At 40.2% G+C, this 18989-nt stretch overlaps 1 protein-coding gene and 1 long non-coding RNA gene across 8 annotated transcripts in view; both read left to right on the top strand.

Moving 5' to 3' along the window:
• The window catches only part of LOC148653551 (T-cell receptor beta-2 chain C region), a 219471-nt gene that overhangs the window by 60522 nt on the left and 139960 nt on the right, over window positions 1–18989 (top strand). For 4 of the 7 annotated variants that reach the window (XM_088648709.1, XM_088648708.1, XM_088648714.1 and 1 more), the window contains exons 1-2: window positions 1132–1240; window positions 1494–1790. The exons of the other annotated variants lie outside the window; for them this stretch is intronic. In XM_088648709.1, the coding sequence (XP_088504835.1) occupies window positions 1192–1240; window positions 1494–1790 (346 nt within the window). In that variant the 5' untranslated portion in view covers window positions 1132–1191. Of the gene's footprint in view, window positions 1–1131; window positions 1241–1493; window positions 1791–18989 lie in introns of those variants that run through there. 7 annotated transcript variants of the gene reach the window in all.
• Window positions 1799–3631, top strand: LOC148653552 (uncharacterized). The gene is made up of 3 exons (XR_015941698.1): window positions 1799–3217; window positions 3321–3447; window positions 3565–3631. It is a non-coding gene; the product is annotated as an uncharacterized LOC148653552 (long non-coding RNA).

The raw sequence follows: 18989 nt of genomic DNA, 5'->3' as shown, positions 1-18989 counted from the left end.
GCTGTGATGTGGATTTTATACTGTAGGATATCACATACAATTTACTTAATTATTTCACAGAAATTAAAGCTATTTTATGGGCTTTTAGGAGAATACATTCTGAATCATGTACAATGAGTGCTCTCTCAATTGATGAATTGGTGTTCTCTTGCACTGTCACTGTGTTCCAGCTGTTGCTTTCTACTCACAGGCATTTTGTGATTCTTCACCACTCTCATTTTTTAATATTAGATACTAAAAATATTTAAGATGGACATTAAGAAGTAACCCGGTTATATTATATGAAATATAAACTTTATTTTTATTCCACAAGTGAAAATGTTAACATTCTGTTTTTGCAGTTTTTTTGGTCTGGTGTCTTTTTCATTTATATTTTTCAAACATTGTATTTTGACAGATGGCTATGATGGTGTTCTGATTTCTCAGTGGCCCAGGTCGTGGTCAGTTCTGTCAACAAAGCTGTGGAGATGCACTGTTACCAGAATGACACTGACTATAGCTGGATGTACTGGTACACGCAGGAGGGAATTGAGGGTCCAGTCCTTATATAAGTGTATGTAAAGGGTAACAACCCAACGTATGAAGAGGATTTCAAATCAGGATACAAAGTGAGCAGCTCTGAGACTAAGAAGTGGTCTTTGACAGTGGAGAGTGTGAAGCCTGAAGACAGCGCAGTGTATCTGTGTGCAGCCAGTGAGCACAGTGACACAGGAGGGCTCAGCTCTGAGTCAACAACCAGCACAAGAGACTCCTTCCAGCAGCAAAACCCTCTGTGTGACAGGAAACAGCTGAGTCCTGAAGAGACCTACAGAGTCTGAGCCCCAGAGTCTCACTATCTGAAGAAAAACAGGGACACTGAGTTGGAGGCTTTGGAATATTGAGGGATCCACATACTGACTGTATGGTATGTTACTTGTTATTACAGTTTTTCCAAATTTTCACCAAGTGCTAAGATGCAGTTACAGCAGAAACCAGCAGGGGGTGAAGTACCCTAAGAAATTATAGTGTCGAGTGAATTAAATATGTTTAATACTTACAGTATGATGTTTCAAGCTAATTTCCATATATAGTATACTTGTCAGTACAGTATGATTATATAATTTCCTCTCTCCTCCCACTCCCACTCAGCGCCCTCAGTCCAGGTCAGGGCTGCTGTTCTGCCTTTTCTCTTTCCAGCACTGAGGAGTCAAGATGCTCAGAGTTTTCATTGGTGTCACAGTGTTATTGCACTGGCGCACAGGTAAGGACCTCTCTGAAAGGGTGATAAAGGAAAGTGAGCTTTAAAAAAATATTTTAACAATGTTCATGATAATCAGACAATGTTTGTGGTAATTATTTTCTTCGAATTCCTATGGATTTTCTATTAATGATTGTAATTTTAATTCCGAGGTACCACAGTCAGTAACTGAGATCCTAAAGGATTTCTTTCTTCCTTTTTTATATTTGATGCTTTTGAGGATATTTGTAATGCCATCTCCTCTGTCTGTCTTCAGGTCTCTCAGTCAGCAATAAGGTACTGCAGATTCCACCTGTACTGCTTCTGAATCCTGGTGAAACTGCAGAACTTAACTGCAGCCACAGTATCTCAAGCTACTACACCACACTGTGGTACCAGCAAACAGGAGGAGGAAGATCTCTGAAACTTATCGGCTATGTTTCCACCACAAGCCCAACTCTTGAAGATAACACCGACAAAAGATTCACTTTGAGTGGAGATGGGAGAAAAGATACCACCTTAAAAGTTGCCTCAATAAAAGCAGCAGACAGTGCTGTGTATTTCTGTGCAGCCAGTCAACACAATGACACATATCAACTCTTCCCTCTACAAAAACCCTCCTAAGCCACAGCTTCTCTACTACAGAATGCAACTACTTTCACCAGACTCAAAATAATCTGATAGTCTGATGAGCTTTTTAATATTTCAAAATAGCTTTATTTTATTTTTAATTTCATATTACCATATAAGAGCGATGTTTATGATTATCATTGCCTGGATTTTTCCCAAGTGCTCTAGTTTCCTCCCACAGTGTATGTGTCTGTGTGCCCACCTTGGACTGGAGTCCCATCCAGGGTGTACCCTGCCTTGCACTTGTTGCTTGCTGGGATTGGCTCCAGTTCCCCTGTGATGCTGAAATGGAAGAAGTGGTTAGAAAATGGATGGCTGGATAATAGTATGTAAGACTATTTCATTTCTAAATCCAACCATTGTAATAGTAAGAATTCTATCAGTGAATGTTGATAGAATCCATTTTCCATCATATCACCTTTGGTCTTCTCTTTATAGGTAGACAGTACATTGTTCCTGAAAGGTCAATGACTGTGACACATTTTCTGAATGTATTAACAAATCAATCCATTTTTGGGATTCATCAATTGAATGTTCCAGAAGCCAACACATTTTTAAAAATAAAATTGGAGATAAAGCAAAGTGTTCAATGATATTTCAAATTCCTCAGATTGCCCATGCAGTACATATTCTAGGAATTCACTGGATCACGTGCTAGACTGTTCTGCATTTACGAAGACACACCAAGGAACTAAAAAATATAGAGTATAAAGACAATAGTCTCCACCCTGTAAATAGTGGTGCTACAATTACTCAATGATAACTGTAATGAAACACAGGAAACACTATCGTGTTCAATTCAAATCTTGCAAACTCCATTGTACAGTATGCCAAATAAACACCATGCGTGCACTTCTGAGACATGTCATCATTGACAAGAACAATGTCAATAATGTAGCCCATTTAGGATGCTCACATGTTATAACAATAGCATAAGACAGATGGATGAGTGGCATGTGGATCACCTGACAGCTGCCACTCTAGAACATAGCAATTTGAAATTTGCAGTCATTGATGATAAACATGGCCATGCGAGATACTAACTAATGAGTGACATTTACACCTATGTAAATTAAAATGTATGTTATATTATGTTGTATACAAATGTATATTATGGAGATGAAGAGATGTAGAACATGTACTGTACATTTGGATAACTGAACTGTATGCATGGATGTTTGCTTCATCCACAGGATAACATGTTATTTAACTTTATTTTTGTTTTGTTTTTATATTGCATAAACAGCAATTCCCCACTTTGCCATCCCATTGACTTCCTGTTTTGAAGGGTAGTATCCCAATAGGGTTCTTTCTCCTTTACTTGCCTCAACCTTACTTCTTTTTGGATTGGAAGTTTAAAGATTGTCAAAGGTAAATATAATTAAAGAAAGTAGATACTGTGGAAAATAAATAGGGAATTCAATTTAACTGGAGAATCAACAAAGATAATATTTTTTCAAATTGTTTTCCAAAGGTTCTCCCTGCAGGTATACAGCTGATTTGATTGTGAACGTCAGACTTCAGTGTTCTGGATTTGTATGGCTGTATGGACTGACATATGAAACTAATGACATATTAGTTTCATCTAAACAAATATGATGGTAGGTAAGTGAAAAATCAGTGAGTTAATGAATGCCAGTTGTGCTCCACCATCAGTTATGATGTGCTGCTTGATTCTCCATTACTGTGATGTCACTTCCTGTCTCCCTCTCACTCAGAGCCCTCAGTCCAGGTCAGTGCTGCTGTGCTGCTCTTCTCTCTCCAGCACTGAGGAGTCAAGATGCTCAGAGTTGTCATTGGAGTCACTGTGTTGCTGCACTGGCTCACAGGTAAGAACCACTGGATCAAACTGGAAGAGTACACAACACAATATGCCTTGGGTCCAATTCAAGCATTGTTAATTTAAATCCTAACATATCAAGCTTTAATTTCTCTTTTTTGCTCAAATTGTTTTAATTTAAACTGCAGTCTCCCATGTTTGTTTGCAGGTGCTTCACTCAGTACAAAAGTTCAGCAGAACTCTCCCATATTGCTCATGCACCCAGATGAAACTGCTGAACTCAAATGCAGCCACAGTATCACAGGCTACTATGTCACTTTGTGGTACCAGCAAATAGGGGGAGAAAGTTCTCTGAAGCTCACTGGCTATGTTTCCACCACAAGCCCAACTCTTGAAGACAATGCTGACAAAAGATTCTCTTTGAGTGGAGATTGGAGTAAAAACACCACCCTAAAAGTTTCCTCATTAAAAGCAGTAGACAGTGCTGAGTATTTCTGTGCAAAATCCCTGAGTTACAACTCTCACACTGTGCACCACACAATGTCTTCACCTGCTTTAAAACATCCTGAAAGAAAAAAGAGCAGCTATTCAGAATTAATTAAAATTTGATTTTCAGCTTGTAACCACAAATATAAGAAAATTGTTTTTCATCATTTGTCTGTCTCCTTTTTTCAGAGATAGAAGAGATAAATTCATATACATCAAATTGTATTTCTAATAAAGAAAAATTCCTTTCATTAATATTGTTGCCTGCAAGAGTTAAATTTAATATAATTTGTTTGCACTGAAACAGATATTTTCTGCTGTTATAGATCTATTAACATTTTCAATACATTTTTTATTCTAATTTCAAAAGACATTGTCACTGAGTAACAATGGTTTAGATTATCCCAAGAGTGCAGACAATGAAACACGCAGGGGGTGTTTTTTTATATACACACACATCTTCGAATACAAATAACTACTGAGTCACGAGTTTTACTTCAGTCTTCCTTCCCACGCAATCCACGTTTGTGCTGCCCCTGCTTCACTACAGTCAAATATTTGACTCTATGTCAAAGATGGAAAAAGTTTGTATGTACTATTAGCATTCAAAGCAATTGTACATTAAATTAATGTCTATTTGAAAACTGCTTTCATAAAGTTCTGTTTTTATGGCTTTCTGTTAAATACAGTACCTCCATTACCATTTATACAGTATAAATCCATATAGTTATACAATCAGATAAATGTTTTTATTTTATGCATCAAATTTTACAACAACAATAACAATAGGGGCAATTAGAATATAAAATCCAAATGCTGAAGATATTGTAATTGACGATCAACTGATTGAACCCAGTCAACAAAGCATTGCAGATGACCTCTTCTCTGGGCTGGAATTAAATCATTAGAAGCCATGAACTAGTGTTACAGAAGTGGCATCAGGACATGCATTAACCTGCTGGAATGTTGTCACGTCAGGATGAGCCCACAGGAAGTGCAGTAGGTGACATCTCAGGACTTGATCAATGTAGCATCATGCAGTCACATTGAGTTCTATAACTAAACACTCCTGTCCAGGTCATCACACCTGGACATCTGGGTCTGCAGGTCTGCACCACGCTCACTGACATCCTTCAGGGTGGTCGACACAAAGCTTAGATTCATCATTGTGGACTCTGCCGCTCCACTGCTGGTGAGTCCACTTACAGTGACCTAGTCCAGCTTCCAGCATATCAATGGCATAAAGAGGTGATCTAGTGCTAATGATATAGTTACGTGTATAACTATCATAAATGATGAATTAATCAAGAGGACACCAAAAACACTTAATCAATATCCAGAATTTCTATAATTTTCTGAAAACATGTATGCAAAACCAGAACAATGCGTTTCTTTTCATGCACTGTGTATACCATACATATACATATACTCCTTGTACTGTATATACAGTACCATAAAAGTAAGCTGTCTTTGTCAACAGGACCCAGTAGAGGGCAGTATGTAAATCAAACCCACAGTAAATTGTACAGGATTTTGTACTGTGCTGGTACTGTATATTCCACTGACACCTGAGTTCCACTGAGAGAGTAACTCTCTCTCCAGGCCTGTGTTGTCACCTGTCATAATTCAATAATTATGATGTCACTTCCTGTCCTCCCTCCCACTCAGCGCCCTCAGTCCAGGTCAGGGCTGCTGTGCTGCTCTTCTCTCTCCAGCACTGAGGAGTCAAGATGCTTACAGTTTTCATTTGGGTCACTGTGTTCCTGCACTGGCTCTTTGCAGGTAGCCACTTTTAAGATCTATTTTAAGTCATTATTAAGATTTATTTAATTCAGTGAATTATTAAAATATGTTTTTAATTTTGTTTTATTTTTCTGTGCCCAGGTCCTTCAGTCAGTATTACTGTTCAGCAGACCCCTGTAGAGATGCTCAGAAGCCCTGGAGACAAAGCTGACCTCCATTGCATTAATCCTCAAAGTAGCTATAACTACATGTACTGGTACCAGCAAATGGGAGATGGTGCTTTAAAACTCATTGGATATCTAAATTATGCACAGCAATACCCTGAAGAACAGTTTAAAGGAAATTTCAGCCTTTCTGGTGATGCTACTAACACTGGAGCCTTGCATATATCTTTAATAACAGCCACCCACCGTGCTGTATATTTCTGTGCTGTCAGTTAACACAGTGCTGTACATCAGCTTTTCGCCCTACAATAAATCGCTGTGAACCACATCCTCTTAGTGTGCAGGGGAAGCTTTTAACCTCCTTGTTTCCTTCAGTCATCTATAAATGACAGTTTTCCTGTATCTTATATCAGTGTAACAGGATGCATCTGCTCTTTCACACCAATGATATGCAATGATATACTGACACATCCTTGGATACAGATACCAGGCTCTGTACTATTCTGTTGAACTTCCAACACATTAAACTGCAGCACATCTGTTCCCAGACTCTGTGCTTCACCATCACAAAACTGCAGGAGATGAGTACTGGTAACACATATTACACGAAAATATAAAACTTCCAGCCCTGTTAAAAGTATATCTTACAATATATTTACTATTTAGCAAGAGTGATAAAAAACTTAAACTTTGAACTCTCTCCTTAGGTGAGCCATGGCCCCTAATCAAATGAAGGGTATAACATATTATAAAACATGACTTTATAATGATCTGTTTTATAATATCAGCAGAAGTGATAAACAGAAAGGCAAACATGGCCAAGACATGGAGTTGTGCAGTTTCCAAACATAACCACCATAACCTACACAGTAACACAACTGGATATGAAGAGATGTGGCCCAGTTTCCTTTTTGTATAAAATATTTTCTTTGAATTTGGCTGCTCATTTAAATATATGACATGATGCCTAGCAGTTGTTCCCTAGAAAATAGTAACTGTCCATTTCTGTATGCATAAAAGACATTAAAAACAATATAAGCTCACATGTGGAGTTGTGAAGATTAAGCTTGTCTATTTCTGATGTGCTGTTGTCAGACTGTATAAATCATCTTTCTAAGGTATTTTAATAATAATAATAATAATAAAATACATAAATAATAATAATAATAATAATAATAATAATAATAATAATAATAATAATAATAATAATTCCTTACACTTAGCGCTTTTCTGGACACTTCACTCTAAACGCTATACAGGTATTGGGGACTCCCCTCCACCACCACCAATGTGCGCCAGTACACTCACTACACACCAGCTATCATTGGGGAGGAGAACAGAGTGATGAAGCCAATTGGTTTCAATTGGCCCATGGTTCCCCTTAGTCCCCTTGCAAGTGTCTGTGATGTCACTTCCTCTGCTACAGTACAGTATGTCAGTCAGACAGTTCCTATCTTATTGCATTCAGCTAAGCCTCAAGATGCCATTGCTTCTGTGGTTGTTTACTGAAATATGGGTCTTACAGAGTATGACTTCACATCTTAAATATGCTTAATGGCTCTATAGACATGATAATTCCTTTTTCAGGAGATGGCAGCTGTGCATTTGACAAGCTGCACTGACCTATTTTGTGATTTTTCAAGATCCAACTTAATACTCTAACATGCTGCTTGAAGACAAACACTTTTTATTTCTTAGCCTGTACTGATGCTATGTGTAAGAGGACCCAGGGAAAGGTCATTCATAACCGGTATTTCCAGAACGAAACACTGAAAATACTCGATATAGACCTGGGCAAGATGGCCACCCAGGATAACCAGCTGACCCGCTATTAGGAAAAGCCTATGCAGCAAAACAGGGAGACACAGCTGAACGACATTAGGAAACAGGATATAAATGCCCCAGAAGCGATGAGCCGGAGCGGAAGCCAATAAGGTGAAAGCGTTTTGGAAGAAGGAGAGATTTAGGAGTGTACGGAAAAGAATTAAAGAATAACGGACTATTGGATACGGTTTTGACTAAGATTATGGATTACGGCTTGGATACGGCGCAGAGTAGTGTGGACATATGGATTTAGGAATTTGGATCGTTTAAGGATACTGGCAACGGATTGTGGATCGGATTTGGAGAGATGTACCAACGAAGAACAAAGAAGACCAGTGGGGTGAGTTAGATCTCTTTTACACCTGTTTTCCCCTGGCGACACCACAATTGGTGGAGGATGCGGGCAACTCCCGCTCGGATTTGAGAATCGAAGAAAGCAAGTTTTTTTTTTTGTGTGTGGGTTTCGCTTTGCATGTGTGGAGAATAACCATGGAACAATTAATACAGCAATTGTTCCAGGCCACCCTCGCCCAATTTCAGGCTTTAAAAGGACAACAAGAAGCTATCCAAGCGCAACGGGAGGCGAATCAAATTCAAAGCGAAACTAACGAACGAATTATAGAGGAGCAAAAATTAGTATGGGAAGAATTGCACCAATTAGGGGAAGAAATCCGGCAGGCCCCAGTAGCGGGGAGAGACACCGTTCAGGGTGAACAAATTGCACTACAAAAGATGACAGAGCTTGATGATGTGGAAGCGTATCTAACCACCTTTGAAAGAACTGCATCTTGAAATGCATGGCCCAAAGAGCAATGGGCCAGGAGAGTAGCCCCTTATTTAATTGGAGAAGCCCAAAAAGAGATATTAGCAAGACTAGGGGTAACCATGGCGATACGAGCAGTCCGGTTTCACAATTGGAGATACCAGATGGACAAGCCCACAAGGTCTCAGATGTTTGACCTGGTACATCTGGCTAAGAAATGGCTCCAGCCAGAGGAATTAAACCCAGGACAGGTGGTAGAAAGGGTGGTGTTGGATCACTTTGTGAGGATTCTGCCTGTTCACCTGAAAAGGAAAGTTAGTGAAGGGGACCCCCAGACACTAGATCAGGCAGTGGACTTGGTGGACAGACACCATGCCACAGATGCCCTGATTAGGGAGGAGAAGGGGGACTTTCGGAAAGAGGAGAGAAGAAGTCCCAAGAGTCTGGAAACCGAAATGAAGTATCGGCCGATAACGTCTAGTGATTATCGTGGACCTATACAATTGAAGAAACCCCTTTGGGAAAGGTCAGACTCAAGGCCCCGACCATGGAAAGAAACCTGACTATGTTTTAATTGTCAGGAAGAAGGACATTCTTGCCCTGGCCTGTCCGAACCCATGCAGGTGGAACCCAGAGACGAAGCCAAATGTAACTACCTCCTGCGAGGATCCCCATGTTACGAAAGTCGAGATAGAGGGAGAACCCGGCGAGGCCTTGTTGGACTCCGGCAGTACTGTGACCCCTACAATACTTCCGGGAGAACTGGAGATCCAGAGAACCGGGGGAATACCTATTACTTGCATACACGGGGACACCAAGGTCTATCCGACGGTAGAAATGAGCATCTCTACGGAACAGGGGACCTACCGTTCAACGGTAGGAGTGGTTGAGCAGTTGCCTTACCCTGTCGTACTGGGACGAGACTGTCCCCACTTCCTCCAGATTTGGAACACTGTCCAAACAGCTAGGCGAAGACCAATCCCCTACCCTGAAGACCAGGGTGACGCCCCTAACGACGACCCTGATGAGTCGATCCCACAAGAAGGAGGAGCTGAACTTGGAGATGAGTTTGAAAATATGGATTTACCGGACTGTGAACCCCCTGAACGTCGTGGTAAGTTTGAGACGGCCCAATTAGAGGATAGAAACTTGAGATATGCGTGGGGACATGTCAGGAAAATTGATGGGAAGTGGTGTATGGATCCTAGCACAGCAAGTTACCCATATTTCATGACAAAGAATAATCTCCTCTATCAGGTGCAGCAGAAGGGACATGAGGAAGTGGAACAACTCCTTATTCCCCGGGCCTACCAGATGAAGCTCCTCAACTTGACTCATAGCCACCTCCTGGGAAGACACCTGGGGGTAAAGAAGACGTCCAAGAGACTCCTCTCTAGGTTCTTTTGGCCAGGGATCTACAAGGCCATCGAGAAGTATTGTTGGGAATGCCCCGAGTATCAGAAAAGCATGCCACAACCCTACTATAAAAACCCTTTGATTCCCCTCCCAATTATTGAAACCCCCTTTGAACGGATTGGGATGGATTTGGTGGGACCCCTGATCAGAACCACCAAAGGTCACCAGTATATTTTAGTAATAGTGGACTATGCTACAAAGTACCCCGAAGCCATTCCGTTAAGAGCTGCCACCGCCAAAAACATAGCTAGGGAGTTAGTACAACTGTTCGCTAGGGTCAGAATTCCTAAAGAGATCTTAACTGATCAAGGAACTCCTTTCATGTCTAAAGTCATGCGAGACTTATGTAAGCTACTGGGTATACAGCAGATCCGAAACTCAGTCTATCACCCTCAAACAGACGGTCTAGTAGAACATTTTAATAAGACCCTGAAAAGCATGCTGAGGAAAACTATGCAAAAGGATGGGAAAAATTGGGATCAGCTGCTCCCGTATCTCATGTTTGCAGTTCGGGAAGTACCGCAGGCCTCGACCGGATTTTCCCCATTTGAATTATTATATTCTCGGAAACCACAGGGCCTATTGGACGTGGTCAAAGAATCGTGGGCGCATCAACCTTCCCCTTTACAAATTATCATTGAGCATGTGGAACAGATGAGAGAAAGAATAAATGTTATTGTTCCCATAGTGAAAGAAAACCTGGAGAAGGCCCAGGCTCAACAACAACAAATCTATAATAGGGGAGCGGTTGCGAGGGAATTTCAGACTGGGGACAGAGTACTGGTCTTAGTTCCAACCCCAGAGTGTAAATTCTTGGCATCCTGGCAGGGGCCTTATGAAGTGGTGGAAAAGGTGGGGCCGGTCAATTATAAGGTCAAGCAACATGACAGGAGACGGCAGCATCAAATCTACCACATCAATTTGCTGAAGAAATGGCATGGTTCCGAAATTCTGCTCACTCACTTTTCCCTGGACCCTCTGGAAGAAGAAACGGGTGCGGTAGCCGTGGGAGACCTGGCTCCGGCTCAGAAACAGGAATTACAAGAATTCCTAACCCAAAACAAAGATGTTTTTTCCCCGGACACCTGGTCAAACCCATCTTATACGACATAAGATTATCACGGAACCAGGGAAGAAGGTAAGACTACCCCCGTATCGAGTACAAGAAGCCAAAAGAAAATTGATTAAAGAAGAGGTGGGGAAAAATGCTGGAGATGGGAATAATCGAGGAATCCCATAGTGAGTGGGCTAGCCCGATAGTTCTGATCCCCAAGCCAGATGGAACTATTAGATTTTGCAACAATTTCAAAAGGTTAAATGAGATCTCGCTGTTTGATGCATACCCCATGCCCCGTATAGATGAACTAATCGAGCGATTAGGTAACGCCCAATACATCAGCACCCTTGATCTTACGAAGGGATATTGGCAAGTACCGCTGGCCGAAGAGGACAAAGCCAAAACCGCTTTTGCCACACCTGAGGGGCTATATCAGTATAGGGTCCTTCCCTTCGGTTTGCATGGCGCTCCCGCAACATTCCAAAGCCTAATGGACCGAATACTGAGACCTTGTCGTGATTTTGCAGCCGCCTACTTGGATGACGTCGTGATCCATAGCACGACATGGGAACAACATCTACAACACCTGGAAGCAGTGACTGGAGCGTTGCGAGCAGCAGGATTAACAGCCAACCCAAATAAATGTTTTCTGGGGGCTCGGGAAGCCAATTATCTGGGGTATACGATCGGGAGAGGATTGATCATGACCCAAGATCAGAAGGTGCAGTTAATTAAGAACTGGCCCAAACCTGCTACAAAGAAACAAATCCGAACATATTTGGGACTGGCAAGTTACTATCGACGTTTCATTCCAGGGTTTGCCTCCATTGCCGCTACTCTGCACGACTTGACGAAGACTAGCTGTCCGGAGAAAATAAAATGGACCAAACTTGGAAGAGAGGGCTTTCCGAAACTTAAAGACAACCCTCTCTTCTCAACCCGTCTTACGGGTACCAGACTTCAATAAACCTTTCATGGTACAAACTGATGCTTCGGACACTGGAATTGGAGCCATACTCTCACAAGAAATTGAAGGACTGGAGCATCCTATTCTATATATCAGCCGTAAGTTGAATCCGGCTGAAAAACACTACTCTACCATAGAGAAAGAATGTCTAGCAATCAAATGAGCCCTAGGCTATTTGAGATATTATTTGTTGGGAAGACAATTTATATTATACACAGATCATGCACCATTAACATGGATGCTACAAAATATGGATAAAAATGATAGAATTACACGATGGGGTCTTAGTCTGCAAAGGCTTCAATTCCAAACGGTATATAGACCCGGAAGGAAACAAGGAAATGTAGACGCCCTTTTCCGAATGCACTGTTTTTTCTAGCTCGCCTGAGGACGGGGCTGATCTCAGGGGGAGGGTATGTAAGAGGACCCGGGGAAGGGTCATTCATAACCGGTATTTCCAGAACGAAACACTGAAAATACTCAATATAGACCTGGGCAAGATGGCCACCCAGGATAACCAGCTGACCCACTATTAGGAAAAGCCTATGCAGCGAAACAGGAAGACACAGCTGAACGACATTAGGAAACAGGATATAAATGCCTCAGAAGCGATGAGCCGGCGCGGAAGCCGATAAGGTGAAAGCGTTTTGGAGGAAGGAGAGATTTAGGAGTGTACGGAAAGGAATTAAAGAATAACGGACTATTGGATACGGTTTTGACTAAGATTATGGATTATGGCTTGGATACGGCGCAGAGTAGTGTGGACATACGGATTTAGGAATTTGGATCGTTTAAGGATACTGGCAACGGATTGCGGATCGGATTTGGAGAGATGTACCAACGAAGAACAAAGAAGACCAGTGGGGTGTGAGTTAGATCTCTTTTACACCTGTTTTCCCCTAGCAACACCACATATGCAACAAATATAAGTTGTGCTTAAGATAACTATAATTCCAGAAAATAATAAAGAAGCACTCTAGAATTTAACATTAAAGTAATTATTGTACATTAATTTTGAAGTTTTAAATGATAAAATTCTGTTTTGACAGACTGGTTTGATGGTGTTCCGATTTCCCATTGGCCCAGCCAACAACGCTGTGGAGAGGCACTGTTACCAGAACGACACCGACTATAGCTGGATGTACTGGTACAGGCAACTGGAAGGTGAAGGGCCAACAATGATTGCCAGCTATGCTGCTTCAGCAACCTATGAGGAGGGATTCAAATCAGATTTAAAATTAACAAGGAGTTCTGGGAACCAAAAACTGTCTTTGACAGTGGAAAGTCTGAAGTCTGAAGACAGCACAGTGTATCTGTGTGCAGCCAGTGAGAACAGTGACATAGGAGGGCTCAGCTCTGAGTCAAAAACCAGGACAGGAGGCACCTTCCAGCAGCAAAACCCTCTGATTTGATAAGTATTTATAGAGAGGCAGTACAGCAGCACAATATTTAGCACAGCTGTCTTGCAGTGCTGGGGCCTTGGGTTCACTTCTAGACTAGGGGCACCGCTGTACAGTAGACTGCATTGTCCTACAGTATAATGGACTGTTGTCCAACTTGCCCTAAAAGCCAACGTTTCAAAGAAAATGATTCTTGTTTTCAGACTCTTGCATTTGCATTGAATGCACAGGCATATTTACATATGAAGCCAATACACCTTGAGTATTTCTGACTCCTTATTATTAAGCCTGAAACCATGCTCATTAAGAACATCATTCAACATGAAATTTCCCCATAACAAAGTACTTCTCAAAAATAGACTTTTACCATTAGTGATGTATCCTGTTTGGTTTGGTGAGGTGGCTTGGGACTAATATCTTGATTCAGTGAAGGATATGTTCATCGCCGACAAAGCAACCAGGTTTGGCTTAAAAGACAAGAAACTCACAAAACAACAATCTTCAAAATAAACTGGATACAAACCTCACAAACCTCACAAACCTCACAAACCTCACAAACCTCACAAACCTCACAAACCTCACAAACCTCACAAACCTCACAAACCTCACAAACCTCACAAACCTCACAAACCAACCTGTCAACCCACCTTCCCTCCAAGTCACCATGGCTCTACTAAGCTCTCCCAATCCCTTTTATAGCTCCTCCTTGCCAAGGGCCATCCTCTCTTAAAGGGTCTAAAAAGGGCTCATATTTTTTAACAGAGGTGGACAATGTTTAAAGAAATAAAGTTCATATCAAAAAGCCAGAATAACTTATAAACCTTAACAAAGTCATGCGACAGTATTTATACATTTAAACAAAACAAAACAATCATACATCAGTAAATTATAGAGGGCCTACCAGTAACCTTCCCCTTTAAGATCAGCAGTGTTTTAAGTACTGCTGATGTGGCAGAGAAAGAAACAACAAACAGAAGAATGACAGGTGGTCATCTTGCCAAAAACAACACAATACTCCAACTCCAACACTACTGCTGTGATTTAGGGAAGAGAAAAAGGTGAGTATTATTCACATTTCATGTATGTATCACATACACAAATATAGAGAAGGGGTAGACCAAAGTATTGGAATATTTCACATTCAGTTGGGAAAAGAAACAGGCACCATGCCACAATTTTCCATTCAGATCAGTAGACAATTATGAATGAGTAAAGTATTAATCCTAACATATGTCAAATCCAAAGCTAGGGTTAAGGTTAGGTTTACAAAAAAATGTAGGGAATTTTTGATCGCACGGCTATGTTTTCTGGCAGAAATTCCATTAATGAAAAGAACATTTTTTCAATGTTATCTTCACATTTTTTTTCTTCCATATTAGGCCATATTCAGTATACTGCATTATTCCATAAGGGACTGGTGTCAAATTTGCCAAAGCTCCAAAGACAGAGATTCTTGTGTTCAGACTCTTTCATTTGCATTGAATGCACAGGCATATTAACAAAGGAAAGCAATACTCCATTAGTATTCCTGACTCTTAGCCTAGTTAAGCCGGAAACCATGCTCACTGAGAACATAACACAGATGTTCTGAAAAATAGACTTTCACCAGTCGTGATGCATTCTATTTTGTTAGCTGAGGTGACTTGGGACTGTTTTGTTTCAGTAAAGGATATTTTCCGCTCAGAGCAGTGTAGGATAATGGAATGTCTTTGAAAAAACACTTAACCCTAACCCTAACGTATGTCAAATCTAAAACTAGGGTTAGGGTTAGGTTTCCAACAAAACATAGGCAATTTTTGACTGCATGGTGTCTTTTCCTGCAGGAATTGACATTTAAAAAACGTTTTTTTCAGTGTTATCTTGACATTTTTTTTGTCTTCCATATGAGGCCATATTCAGTATACTACATTATTCCATAAGGGACTGATGTCCAACTAGCCCTAAAAGCCAAGGCTTCAAAGACAAAGATTCTTGGGTTCAGACTCTTGCATTTGCATTGAATGCACAGGTATATTAACAAAGGAAAGCAATTCTCCGTTAGTATTCCTGACTCTTAGTGTAGTTTACCTGGAAACCGTGCTCACTGAGAACACCATTCAACATGAAATTTCCCATAACGCAGAACTTTTCAAAAATAGACTTTCACGATTCCTGATGCATTCTGTTTTGTTAGGCTTGGGACTAATACTGTATCTTGATTCAGTAAAGGATATTTTCCACTCAGAGCAGTGTAGGATTATGGATTGTCGTTGAAAACACACTTAACCCTAACCCTAACGTACAGTATGGTTCTATATACTGCATTGCCCTAAATGGGGATGTTGTCTAAATCCCCAAAAAGCAAAAGATTGAAAGAAAGTGGTTAAATGTCTTATTCTGTTGCATTTGGCATTGAATGCACTGTCATTATAACAGGTGTAGCTAAAATTTATTGGGTTTTCCTGACTCTTAACCTATTTAACGCTGATACCATGCTCATAGAGAGTACGATTCGACACAAAATTACCAATAACAGAATTCTTGTCAAAAAATGAAATTGTACCACAGTTGATACATTCTGCTTGGTGTGGCAAGGCTGCTACGTCTTTTCAGTCAAAGATTTGGATACCCTGAGTTATATTTTCTGCTTAAATGAGTGTTAGGTTGCATAGAAGAAAATCTGAACCCTAACCTTAATGACCCAAACCCTTAGCTAGGGTTTGAGGTGGTATTATTAGAAAACATAGAGGTTGTTTGATGGCATGGCTGTGTTTTAGGATAGAAGTGAAATTTAGGAAATGTGATATTTTAATGTTCTCTGCAAATTTTTTCTTGCATGTATGCCTATATATACTGTATTGCCCTAAATGGGAATGTTGTCTAAATCCCCAAAAAGCAAAAGATTGAAAGAAAGTGATAACAGTATGGCTCTTTATACTGCATTGCCCTTTTTACGTCCTAGTGTGTGGTCTGTGTGTTTTTATTATGTTCCACAATGCTGACCTTTGATTGTTCTCTCTCCCCCATTGGCCCACCAACACCACTGTTCTGTATGACATCATCATCATCAATCAGCCTCTCAGCCAATCAGAACTCATTTTATTTACTATATAAAATTGAGGTTTTCAGGAAGAAGAGACCTTTTGTTTGACTTTGGTCCTGCTTGGCTTGGCTTGGCTTGGCTTGGATTTTTGTATAGCTTGGCTTTGTTCTTTTGTTGGTTTCTGTTAGTTTTTTTGTACTTTCGTTTGTTTGTGTGTTTATCCTTGTTTTGCCATTACCTTGCCCTAACGTGTTATATGTTCAGCTTTTGTATTCTTTTGTACCCTGTTCCTGTTGATTACTCTTGTTTTCCCTTATTTGTATTCCTGGTTCACTTGTGTTTTTGTGTGAACTTTTGTGTATAAGGTTAGTTTAGGTTGTTGGGTACATTCTACACACTTAGTTGATTTTGTATTGGTACACTAGTTTAGTACGGGTGAATGCCATTTGTCTTGTATGGTTATGGGTAGTCAATGGAGGTTAGCTAGGGTGTTGAAGACGGTGAAGATTGTGTGTCTTGGGTTTTCTTTTGTAGTCAGGATAGCTTTCCCTCACTTTCCTAGCCAGCTCCATTTTGTTTATTTTCTTTTCTTTGGTACCACTCTAGTTCCTATCCCTGTGTGTTATCGTGTCTTATCAGTCGCTTATTCAACTTCAGATCATCACTTTTGCACCCACCTTTGTTATCACGATTCCTAGTTCCTCACCAGAACCCACCTGCATCCCAAAATTATCCTAAATGTTACACCCCTTTACCCCTAGACACTTGGGGTCGTAACAGCCCTAAATAGGGATGTTGTCTAGATCCACGAAAAGCAAAAGATTGAAAGAAAGTGGTTAAATGTCTTAATCTGTTGGAGAGTGCTATTCCACACAAACTTTCCAACAGCAGAATACTTGTCAAAAAATAAAATTGTACCACAGTTGATACATTTTATTTGTTGTGGCAAGGCTGCTAAGTCTTTTTAGACTAATATTTTGATGCCCTGAGTTATATTTTCTGCTTAAATGAGTGTTAGGTTGCATTGTAGAAAATCTGAACCCTAACCCTAACTACCCAAACCCTTAGCTAGGGTTAGGGTTAGTATAATTAGAAAACATAGAGGATGTTTGATGGTACAGTATGGCTGTGTTTTAGGACAGAAGAGAAATTTAGGAAATGTGATATTTTAATGTTCTCTTGACATTTTGTTTCTTGCATATATGGCTCTATATACTGCATTGCCCTAAATGGGGATGTTGTCTAAATCCCCAAAAAGCAAAAGATTGAAAGAAAGTGGTTAAATGTCTTAATCTGTTGCATTTGGCAATGAATGCACTGGCATTTTTACAGGTATAGCTTATATTTATTGGGTTTTCCTGACTCTTAACCTATTTAAAGTAATTTTGGAACATAAACATACAGTATTATGTAAACTGTATATGGCTGGTCTCAGTACTTTAAAGAAAAATACACACCAGTATTCCATTTGTCCCTAAACATATTAATCATCAAAGTCTTTAACTAACATGTGAAATAACATGTGCATACAGTACTCTGTGAGAAAAGTGGTAGTTTTAAGCTTTTCTGCGAATACGCTCGATACCGGAGTAAACAAGCATACTTTTAGAATTTGATTAATAGGGAATATAATATGGAATCGCGTATCTAAAGAAATTAATAACGATATAATTATAAACATGTAATGCAACACAAACAGAAGTACAGTATATACTGTACACATACAATCTCTATTGATATGTGTAGGGCTGTGTCACCACTCATCACGTGACTGTATTAGTGGCGTGATGGTCTAAGTGCCTGACTGATAAGTGGGAGGTCGGCTGTTAAAATCCAGCTAGCGCCATGAATTTTCTTTTAACAAACATTTCTTTGAAAAAATAAAATACCAATATTATAGACAATTAATTGACTTTTTAATATTTCTAAATATCACAACATGTTTGAATCTAAGTCATTTTTAATAACAATGAATAGTCAACGTCTTTCCCTCTGATATTGTGTGGGGATCCCTTTAGATCTCCCTTCAGATTTAAAAGGTTATTAATAATATCTTCGGTGTCACATCTTCCCAGTTTAGCTGATCTTTTGCTGCCTACGCATGCTTACACAGCACCCTGGTTAAACTATCATACTTGACTGAGAAAGCTTTAGAGAACTTAACATTTTATTATCAACAAATTGTAAATACGACATTTACATTGGCGTTATTAATTTTTCACTTGAGTGTATGGAGGAGTGTCAGCTGTCAATGAGAGCAGACCCCCCCTTAGGCTGCGCAAACGATTTTTAATTTTTATAAAGAAATAAAAAATTAGATAGAATGATATTGTATCACTACTGGGTTCACATGGGCACCCTCACCACTGCCATATCAGGACAGCCCCCCACCATCACAGACTCAAACCCAGGCCTCCAGCATCACTCAACAGGGACCCAGCCTCTTGAGCCAAAGGGGAATCTCCACTCAGCTCAGCCTGGTCCCTGCTAGAACCAGGGAAGAGCGGTGATGCCACTGCGC

The sequence above is a fragment of the Lepisosteus platostomus genome, chromosome 10, assembly GCF_059453375.1.
Source record: "Lepisosteus platostomus isolate fLepPlt1 chromosome 10, fLepPlt1.hap1, whole genome shotgun sequence".
Classification (NCBI taxonomy): Eukaryota; Metazoa; Chordata; class Actinopteri; order Semionotiformes; family Lepisosteidae; genus Lepisosteus; species Lepisosteus platostomus.
This window is presented reverse-complemented; position numbering and strand designations above follow the sequence as displayed.